This window comes from Gallus gallus, chromosome 1, assembly GCF_016699485.2.
Source record: "Gallus gallus isolate bGalGal1 chromosome 1, bGalGal1.mat.broiler.GRCg7b, whole genome shotgun sequence".
Lineage (NCBI taxonomy): Eukaryota > Metazoa > Chordata > Aves > Galliformes > Phasianidae > Gallus > Gallus gallus.
In genome coordinates, this window is record NC_052532.1 from 37,870,984 (window position 1) to 37,882,060 (window position 11,077).

The 11,077-nt window shown below is 38.6% G+C and overlaps 1 protein-coding gene across 1 annotated transcript; it reads left to right on the forward strand.

The window, feature by feature from the left end:
• GLIPR1L1 (GLI pathogenesis related 1 like 1) lies at positions 1–9,198 on the forward strand. The gene is made up of 6 exons (NM_001389415.2): positions 1–212; positions 2,133–2,378; positions 3,690–3,793; positions 6,931–7,016; positions 8,033–8,059; positions 8,155–9,198. The coding sequence occupies exons 1-6, from the start codon at positions 42–44 to the stop codon at positions 8,307–8,309; spliced, it is 789 nt and encodes a 262-aa protein (NP_001376344.1). The 5' UTR covers positions 1–41; the 3' UTR covers positions 8,310–9,198.
• The last annotated feature ends 1,879 nt before the right edge of the window (positions 9,199–11,077 follow it).

The window sequence follows — 11,077 nt, forward strand, 5'->3', positions numbered from 1 at the left end:
CCGTCCAGCGCGTGCCCGAGCGGTGGCGGCGGTGCGGCGCTATGAGGCTGTGGGCGGTGGTGGTGGTGGCGGCGGCGGCTCTGGGCGCCGTGGCTGGGCAGATCCGCGCCCTGCCGCCTATCTCCGATAAGGTCTTCATCAGGGATTGCGTGCGCTCCCACAACGCGTACCGCAGGAACGTCGAGCCCACCGCCAGCAACATGCGGCACATGGTAGGCGGCGGCCTGCGGCTGTGTGTGTGGGGTGGCGCAGTGAGGTGGCCAGGGCAGAAGCAATGCCGCGTGTGTTCAGATAACATCACGCTTATTTGATGAGAAATATCTTAGAAAGTTGGGTTGGTTATCGACAGGTGAGATAGAAACAGCTGTGCCGGCACCTTGAGGATGTGATAGAATGGACAAACGGAAGAGGTTCACATTAGACCCAAGGAATTGCTAGTTGGGAAGCATCACAGAATCATTAGGGTTGGAAAAAACCTCAAAAATCATCTAGTCCAACCATCAGCCCATCACCACCATGCCCACCGAGCCACGGCCCTCAGTGCCACATCTCCACGTTTCTTGAGCACCTTCAGTGACACTGATTGCACCAGTTCCCTGGGCAGCCTCTTCCCATGACTCACCAGTCTTTCTGAGAATAAATTCTTCCCAATATCCAACCTGAACCTCCCCTGGTGCAACTCTTGGTCCTTATCTCTCATCCTATCACTGCTACCTGGGAGATGAGGCTGACCTCTACCCTGCTACAACCTCCTTTTAGGGAGTTGTAGAGAGCCACAAGGTCTCCCCTGAGCTCCCTCTAGAAAAAGAGCAGTCCAGCAGCAGAAGGCAGTTGTGTTGTCTGTCAAAAAGCAAGAGTATGAACTGGAATACCGGGGCTGGAGATCTCTGGTAGCAAGGAAAAGTCTTTATGTCTGGTACTGACACAAATTGCACTGAAAACTTTGGTGAAAATGGTATAAAAAAAAAAAAAAAAAAGAGTGTGCTGAAAAAAAAAAAAAAAAAGGCCTGACAGCTTGGTATTTTGAAGTAGTGAGAATAATCACATACTCTCTCTTGAGAGAGAGACTCTTGAGAATAATCACTATGTATAGTATATATACTCTTGAGAATAATCACATACTCTCATGGTGTGGGAATGGAATGGCTTTGTGTGCATGGGTTAGAACCCGGAATGGCAGCTGGGGAGCCACATAACCTTTGGGCTGAAGCACCTCATTAAAGTGCCGTGGCTGGGTTTAATGTTCAGGAGTAGGAAAAACAGAAAAAAAATGATGAAAAATGAAATACGAATTTAAGAAAATTGTTAGAAAAAAGCAACAGGCCTTAGTGAGATAACAGTGTTGGAAGCCACGTAGAGGCAAAGAGTAAACCAAAATGTCTGTACAATGCTAAGCCTAGGCATTAAAGTCTGGGATCTTTTCTATAAGATGTAAAGCTAGGTAGTTAAAGATAGAAGAAACCTGCTGAAAAGCACTCATGGCTGGAACACAAATACAAAATACATTTGCTAAATAATTAGAAGTTATGTCACAGTGATGGACTGCAGAGAAATAATAAATAGCAGAATAAATTATTTGCCAAACAAACATATTTTATGTAGCTGTGTTTGTAAAATGCTCTGGTGTATTTCAAGCATTAGTGCAGGATGTGTTTGTGGAGAATCTCTTAAAATGCATAAAATATTTATACACTTAATGTACAGAAGCTGTGTATTTTTTACTGTGAGTTAATTTTTATGCAACGGAAATCCTTAAGAATTTGTTCAATAAGAAAAAATCCCCCAGAAGTTTCACGCTTAATTAATGACTCATTTATCTGAAGATAAAAGTGCATTCCAAATATTTTCTCAGTTGCTAGTATGTGCTCTTACAAAGTTAATTTTCAACACTGAAGGGGGGGAAAATCCTTTTAAGTTTGTATTTCTGTACTGCCACTGGAAAAGTCAAAATAAAACATGAGTACTTGCCTTACATAAGGAAAAACATTTCTTTATGTAGCTCCAACATATAAAGTCTACCTGTTATGAATATATAATGATCTGTATCTGTCAATTTTTTTGCCTGACTGGTTTTATCTGACATTGCATAACTATTGATATTGCACAACTATTTCAACTTTGTTGTTTTGCAGACGTGGGATGCAGCTTTGGCAAGGACTGCCAGGGCATGGGCAAATAAATGCATTTTTAAACATAATATATATTTAAATGTGAGATATCATTGCCATCCTCATTTTACGAGTATTGGAGAGAATATATGGATTGCAAGTCATCAAATATTTGATGTTAAAGCTGCCGTTAAAACGTGGTATGATGAAGTCAGATTCTACAATTACTCACTGCAGACATGTAGTAAGACTTGCGGTCATTACACTCAGGTAAGAATCATCTTCAGTAAAATGTTCTGTGTAGTTAATAGCATAGCACCTACCAGATAAATCAGGCTCTGTCAATAATACAGAATTGTGAATGTGGTTTGTGGTGACCATCAGCTTACTGTTTTTTCTAATCTCAAGCAGTGGCACTACTGCAAGTTATGTGGTTCACCTTCTTGTCTCATAAAATCATGTGTAATAATAATCCATTATTGCCTACAATTTTGGCCTCACTACTCATTTAATTGTATCAGTACTACGTGAACTCTGCTTAATAATCGCTCCAAGTTCTCCAGCTGTGTACACACACCATTCTGAATTCTGTTGAGTTGGTGTTAGAAATAATCACAGTAATTGCAGAATATCTATGGGAACTCCGCAATAGGAAAATAAATAAATAAATAAATAAAATTGGGAGAACATGAAAATCCAGCTGAAATGTATTATATCCTTTATACATCCAGTAAGAAAAGAAGAGAAAAATAGTTCTTAATCTGGGACTCAAGTAGTACCAAATTAAACATTTAAGTCCTTTCCTAAGCAAGGTTATGTCTGCTTAACATAACCACTTGTAGCAGTTAAAATGGACAGGATGGAACTTTTGGGGATGTGCAGATTGTTTTGTCAGTCTGAGGTCTGTACTATTCATTTTGGGGAGATACTGAGAGCAATCTGGCTTGTCTTTGTTTATCAGAAGTGGGATATATGATCACACAGATATTGGAGGTATATAGTTAAAAGTTCTTAGCTGAATTTGGGACAGTTTAGTTAATCATATGCAGAGGATATAGAAAGAATCTCCCAAGAAAAAGTAGTGGATACTCAGACTGTAAGCAATAGTAAGCCATCTTTGTTCAAGTATGGCAGATAGCAGTGGTTCATCTGAAACTGTACAGTGCTAAAGCTTTCAGGCTTAGGTTTGTTGTAGTTACCAGCCAGGCCATTTTTAGCACACATAAGAAGTCTTTTTCTGCAGTCCTACTTAAAGAAGCTGTCAGGTAGTTGCCACTATTTTCTCTTCTGTTCCTTGGAACCTGCCCAGCGACCATAAAGTCAGTGATGTTTACTAAAGTTGTCCTGTAGAAGATTCTGGAAACTTGCAGTATAGCTCCCTTACTCCTGAGGTGTATTTAGATGTGCAGCTTGGAATGCTTTCTTACCAGCAGTTCTTTTATGAGTAAACAGTAAGAGTAGATCAGTTACAACAAAATTGAACTAATATGTACAGTCTCTTAAAATAACCTGGTATTTGCTAGATATTAGGCTAGGTTACCACTGTGTGTCATTTTAATTTATTTTTGAACATTTTTTTAGGTTGTTTGGGATAATTCATATAAACTAGGCTGTGCTGTTGTTTTCTGTAAAGAAGTTGGAGGAATAAGAAATGCAGCAAATTTTGTTTGCAACTATGCACCAAGGTAAGTTGTTCTTCTAAATATTAAGGAAGAGAAATCATTTGCAATAATAGTTCACTAAAAGTAAATTGAAATCTTCGTTCATTGGTAGCCTTGTAAATGCTAAGCCTAGAGAGAATGGTGGTTATCTAATTAGTTTACTAGTAGAGACATAACCATTACAACATGTACTTGTTTGTTTTTTTTTTACTCTACTAACTTTACTGATAAAGTCATTCTGTACCAATCTGAAGTAAATCCCACTCTTGTTTATGATCCTCTTCATTTCTTTCTTTTTCATATGAGGCAGAAGAAATGGGAAAGTTGGCAGCCTTTTTTCTTCTAGCAAACTTGGGCCACTGTCACAGTCAGTTTGAATGAAGTATTTCCTTTAAGTTTTGCCCTTATCTCTTCCTAGCTGTACTTGTAATTGCATTATTATTTTAAAACTTACTGGGATATGGAGTTTTGCTGTTGTTTTCTTCTTAAAATCTGATATTAAAAGAATTCCAGTTGCTGATTCAGAATAATGACTAGTTGACATCAACAGTGGTCTGTAAAGGTTTGTTAATTTAATCTTTTCTAATCTGTAACAATTTATCATGCTGATACCTTGTGCCATTCTGCAGGTTCTTGACAACTGATAGCTAAACTGAATAGTGGTCTAGGTTGGAAGGATCTTCCAGTTCCAAGCAGTGTGCCGTAGGCAGGGATGCCTGCCACTAGATCAGGCTGCTCAGGGCCCCATCCAACCTGGCCTTGAATGCCTGCGGGGATGGGGCATCTACAGCTCTCTGGGCATCCTGTTCCAGCGCCTCACCACCCTCTGTGTGAAGAATTTGCCTTTTATCTAACCTAAACCTGCCTTTTTTTTTAGCTTAAAACTATGACTTCTTGTCCTATCACTTCAATCTGACAAAGAGACAACATCTAACTGCTTGATAGTAAGAACCGCAATCTCTAATTCACCACAGGAAATAAGTGGAGCTAGAACAGTAAGATTGTTTTCTAAGAGGACCCTTAGGACTCAGTTACCCTGACAGAGAGCAGTTTCTTCTCAGAATTAAGGATGCACCTATTAAAAGATCACCTTGCTAAAACTACCTTATTCAGCGTAACAGTTGTGTGCTGTAGCGATTTTATAGATGTTTTTCAAAGGAAATGAGACAGCGTGCTCCGGTACCATCCATGTCTGAGATTCCCATTACCTCCCATCAGCATTCTCATGCCCAAAGTGTGCTGCCCCATCTTGCTACAAGTGTGAGATGGTTCCACCCCAATGGCCAACTGAACTCAACTATGCTGCTCTTTCACTTCCCCTTGAGAAGGGGACTTTTCTTCCTCTCCACAAGTTAATCTGTGCCTTTTTTTCTCCATTCATTATTTCTTCTCAATGAGGTACCACTCCACAACTTAGGTGTTACTCAAGGTTTAGCTAGGCAGATAGATGTATTTCTTTGTAATGAGAAGGCAAGGCATCTCAGGAAAGAGGCATTGTCTTTCATCTCTCTGAATATGTAGCTCAGAGTCTGTTTTCTCAAAGAGGAATTTACAGAGGATTTTAAACTCTGTAGTAACAATACAATTATTGTTTGCAGTTGAAGCCTTTGATACCAAGAAAGACCTCCTGAACTGCAGCTCAGGCAGTCTCTGTGGCTTGTATTGCATTCCTGCAATTGAACCACGCACAGTCACCAGCTGGCCCTCCTTTCACACAGATATCTGATACTATGCTTTGGCCAGAGCTTCTAGAAGTTTTGCTTTAACCTTCTGTCTTTCTCATTCTGGAGTCTGAGACCCTTTTCAGGTTAACCTTGTTGCCTTCTGTTTGAAATCACCCCTGCTGTGAGTGTATATATGGATCTTGACTCAAGAGTTATGCCACTTAACCTGCAACTTTTGCATATGTATTTATTTATTTATACATACACAGAACTCTCTCCTGCTTTTCTATAGCAGGTTCAAAACAGTCTTTGATTCCTAGTAACAGAAGACTTAAGAGGGTGGGCACTCTGCTTCCATTTTCTTCCTGTCTGAGCTTCAGGGCAGTGCGTGTGGTGGAAATGGGCTACTTTTCCTTCTGGGGTAAGAGTCCAACCAACCAACAGTGTATGTCAATGTGTGTAAAGGCATGTCAAAGAAGAAAAGTTGGAGTTAAATTGCAGGTAATGTCTTGGAGTGGTTCTCTGTGTGCCTTCTTCAGCAATGTTTTACCACCCCTTACATCTTTAAGTCTGGTGGGTAACTCCTGTTTGTAAATGGAGATAGTACAGAGTGTTTGTAGAAACTTGGGATCCTGAAAATAGGTCTCGATGCAAGTGATCTCTGAAGAAAATTATTCAAAGTGTCTGCCACTGAGGTGAAGAGAACAGTAGCCCACAGTCCTTTGGGGGAGCTAAATCTGTCTCTTAGTTCCCAGAGTTAGGCTGTAAGTATAGCATTGCTTCATCTTTTTGAACAGACCATACAGCACAGCCAAGATACTGTGCAGCTGATTACCTGGCGGCCAGAATGATGGTATCTGTGTTGTCAGATCTTCCAGTTAAATGTATAAGTGGATTCTATGAGAGAGTGCCACTAATAAATCCTGCAGGCTGACCCTTAAACTTAACAGTAAGGCTCCACTTAGATGAAGTACTTAAGCATGTAATAATCCGTCTGTCTTCATTAAGACTGCATTCTTACTGTTAGACATTTTCAGGTATTTTGCTGAATGAAGGTTGTGTTTTTCAACAGTAAGTAGCCCACAGAATATCTTTTTGTTACATATGTTGTTTTTATTTTTCTACTAAATGATTTGTGATAAGCTATTTGGGAGTGTGTCAGCTTTAAATTTTTCCACTCTAAAACTCTTCTCATTTTATCTAAGTTTAAACAAGGTTCTGCCTAGAGCATTCTGTTTTGAAGTCATTTATCCACCAGTGTAAAATCTGAATAAAAAGCCACAGTACTTTCCTGTAAGAAAATAACAATAACTTCTTAGGAGTCTTTTCTTTCACGTGGAGAGAACAAAGAAAATGAAAGAGATTTCAAAATTACTCCAAGGTTTTTAACAAGTAGTGAGCAAACCATTGTATTTCAGTGTATTTACTTCAACCAGTGACTTCTATAAAATTATGCACGTCCAACCTGTCTCATAGAAACTTCTTTTTCCCTTATAGTGGTAATTTTAAAAGAAGACCATATGAAGAGGGAGCACCATGCAGTAAATGTGCCAAGAGGGACTTCTGTGATAGGAAACTGTGTAGTAAGTAAAAGCAAATGTAAAATGTAATACATAAAAGGAAAAAATACAACCAAGTGCTTGATAAAAAATGCTGCAGATGTGGTTTACTCCTTTTTGATGCTCTCTCAGGTTCAGTTTGCAAGTAATTGTAAACTATCCATACGGCCATTTATATTCTGGATACAAGTGCATTGTTCATGTTACTGAATCAGTGTCTTAGTGATAATTATGAAGTCTCAATTTGATTTGATAATTCACAATTGTAGTTTTAAATGTATTATGGTTTCTGTTGTACTCTGTAAAGGTTCAGAGTATTTGGTATGACATCATTAACCAGATAAAGAAATCAGCATCTATCTATGTACTTTTAAAAGTTTTATTTTGGTGTCTCTCTTCAGAAGGTCCCAAAAATGCAGTTTCTACCAACTGGAAAGCCAAAAGCTGGAAGATTCATGTGGCTAAAGTTAGAGCACGAGTTTTTAAGTTTCCTTCAAAAACTGGAAGTTAAGCTTGTGGTTTAACAATTAGTTGCCTTAATATATGTTAATATGGCTTTAAAAGCAATAAACAATTTTATGGGTCTTAATTTCTAAGTAGGAGACACCTCCGAAAAACAGATAGGACTACCAGGTTATACTTAATCCCAGGATTTAGGACCAATTTAGGAAACAGTCTGTCTCCCATTCTCAACCATAAAGCTGTACTTGGTAGTATGTACTAACTCATGTATATGTTGTGAGTATTAAACAGTATTTATTATTTTGAGAAGCACAAAGAAGGGAGGGTTCAAACTGAAAATGGTCATGTAAGGCTTCAATTCATTTTCATGTGGGCCTTTTTTCTCATCAGTGCTACTCTTAGAACCAAGAATATCTTTACGGAGGCATTATAAAGTATTGCAGTTTAATTTTTATCAAAGCAATTCCACTTTTGTTGTAAGGTTTATCAATTCAAGTTTCAGCTTACTAGGAAAGATTTAAGGAAAGAGAAATTCTGACTGCCTGATAGAACTGTTTCTTTTTTTTTCCTTTCTCCAGGAAATGTAGGACGTGATAAAATTGTCTGTAAGTATTATAATTTCACACTGTTGTTTATATTCCTTAGTTACTACAAATGTATGCATTCCCACCTAAACTTTTAATTGTATGTTTATTTTTAGATTACTCAAGATGGAATCCACCTTGGGAGTTCAGAATTGTATGTGATGAGGCGTGTATTGCTATTATAATTTCAAGAGCATCTTTGATATTTGTTGGTTTTCTAGCTATTTATTTGTTCAAAAAGCACTTTACAAGCATGTTTATGTCCACATAATTGGATGTGAAATACCTGCAGTATTCTCAACATAATCTCTGATGAATTAAGCAAAAAATCCATATTGATATGATTTTAAAGTCGGCGTTCTTTTACAGTAGTTTTGTTGCTATTTTATGCTCCTTACAGAAAACTTCACATGCTATAAAAATTAAAAAAATTATTTGTGGGTAAGACCCCTGTTGAGAAAATAGTAAACTAAGGAAGGCAACTGATAAGATTAGAAGCATTGTTTTTTAATTGCCAAATTTATGGTTTTAACTGTTTAGTTACCAAATTTACACACTGTATTCTCGGAATTCAAGGAGAAAAATGCCTAGCAGTTTAAAAACCTGTTACAGTTCACACTAAGCCAATATTTGACGTGACAAATGTTTAATTTTAATGCCAAGAGGAAGCTAGCATCATATTACATACAAAGTCCTTTCTGCTAGAGTCACACAATGTTCTGAGTCAAATCTCTGAAGTAAGACTTTTCTTTAGAAAGGCAGTCCTTCAGAAGTATTGATGTTTGTGAAGTAGTACTACTTGATATTTATTCAGTTATGCATTTATTGTTCCTCATTCAAAATGAGATTGTTCAGATTATTACTTGGTTCCTAAATTCCTCTAAACCTTGTGTTTCATTTGTAAACGTCTGCTGTTGTATTCTTTACATTGTACTGTTACTGATGCATAGAATATTTACTGTCCTGTAAGTGTTCTGTAGTTTTAATAATAAATTTGTCTTTTAAACCTACTGAAGCCTTTTTATTCAACACATTTCACTCTTCTATTTGCAAGAGATCAAATCTTCAATTATTTCACTTTCTTTAAAAAAACAAATGTTATTTATACAATAATCTGAAGCTTCTTTTGTTACCAGTATAATAAAATTAGATTTTCCTAATTGTGTCACTGTCTTGTCTCTTGTACTCTTGTACTTTTGCAGCCTCTTGTACTTCGGTCCTTACAGCATCCCAGTATACTGGTCAGAGAAACCAGCAAGCAGTGCGTTACAGTTCTGCTCTGTTAGGCTGCCAGGCGTAGCTGGACTAAGCAGTAGTGTATATACTCCCCTAACGAAAACAGCAGTAAAACTATCAGAACTGCCTGCAGTCCAGCCATGTAGTGATGGCATCCCTTGATAATACTGTTTATAGCCTCATTATTATCCCCCAGATTAACAAATATACCTTTTCTTTTTAATAAATAATTACAAAATAATTTATTACAAAAGAATTCATGTGGAAATCATCCAGTACCAACACAATCCTTCCATTTAATCTATTCTCTACCCTGAGGTGAAATTGTGTAATACAAGTAGCGACAGATGTCAGAATGGTAGCTTATTCACACCCCTGGAAGGGGAGGTCTGCATATCCCACGGGCAGACCAAGAAAGCCAAGCAAATCCACCCACTCATTAAGCTGAATCAAGCAAGTCAAAGACAAATAGGTCTCTCTCTCCCCAGCACAAGTACAGCGTTCACTGGGGAAGCTGATAATTCAAGTAGAAAGCTAAGTGCAATTTTACATCTTGGATATCTGGCAAGTATGTAGTCCACCAACCCTTATTTATCTAACCACATGATACATTAGGGGAAATAAATAAATAAAAAGGAAATGGAAACCTGTTTCCAGCCATTTTAAAATGAAAGCAGGAGGTACGAAGTGAGAAAGGGAAATCTAAGCATGGAATTTTCATCCAAACAATTGGGCGGTACAGTTTCCTGCCCTTCCCTCGCTCAATGTGCTAAATCTCACTTGAGATTTATGCAAGGACAGGGAGTGTTTGTATCATCCAGACAAATGCTACGTGGATATCCAAATCACAGGGCTTTATTTTCATCTGGCTTATGAAAAAAAAGCTTATTGATGCTGGCGATTAATTTGCTTTCTGTGAAAAATCACGTGTAGATGATTGTGGGCACACTACACTTCTGTTTTAAGGACAGACTCACTAGGTGGAGCCAGAGTCATCTCTGCAGGAAAGCATCTTGCAACCCCGAGTATGCTGGATAGGCCCAGTTGTCCTGCTTCATAAAAGTATCTGTTTTCAGTCTCCACACACAACATTTCAGCTACACGAATATAAAACTGCTAGATCACTGGATTGCTAAATCAATGGTGCAATTTTAGTAGGCTACTTGTGTTCTATTTTTAGTTTGTGTGTGTGTGTGTGTAATATAGCTAACAAAGATAACTGTAGGCCCTGTTTCCTTCTCTCCCAGAAGATCCAAAGCCCCAGAGGGTGCCCACCACACCACTGCCTTCTGCAACTGGCCCTACCTTCTTGAAATCAGTCAGCAAATCACAGCTGGGCTAAGAGGAGGGTGGGGAGAATTACTAATGCTTAACGTGTGCACACAGAGAAATAGTGATATGCCTCCTATTAATAGCATAGGTAGATATAAATGTGATGGAGTCGGAGGGCCACAGTTTGGAAAAAAAACTTAACCAGCTTGTGGAGGATTGACGGGACAATACAGATCCCACCAGCACACATCCTACTGCCCCAGGAAGGGATCAGGCTTGGAATTTTACACCAGGAGCGCTAATCCCATCGTGCTCTCTTTCCGGGAGCACAGAAGTCTCTTCCAGTAATGTCAGCCTATCAGATAAGCACAGGTGGCTACTGAAGGAGAATCAACACGCATTCATGGCTGGGATTTCTAAGTCATGCTTTTGCTACATTCCAAACCAACAGGTCTGGAGGTCTGTTCCTGCTGCTTAGGAAATTCTTTCCCTTCTAGTGAGGTCAAAATTTAATGTACACAGTTTCGCTAA

What these genes read in the sequence shown, in the direction of transcription:
- GLIPR1L1 (NM_001389415.2), top strand. Translation starts at nt 42, where the DNA reads ATGAGGCTGTGGGCGGTGGTGGTGGTGGCGGCGGCGGCTCTGGGCGCC. An exon ending in CCAGCAACATGCGGCACATG is followed by an intron (nt 213 to 2,132) that starts GTAGGCGGCGGC and finishes GTTGTTTTGCAG; the next exon opens with ACGTGGGATGCAGCTTTGGC. An exon ending in AGGACGTGATAAAATTGTCT is followed by an intron (nt 8,060 to 8,154) that starts GTAAGTATTATA and finishes GTTTATTTTTAG; the next exon opens with ATTACTCAAGATGGAATCCA.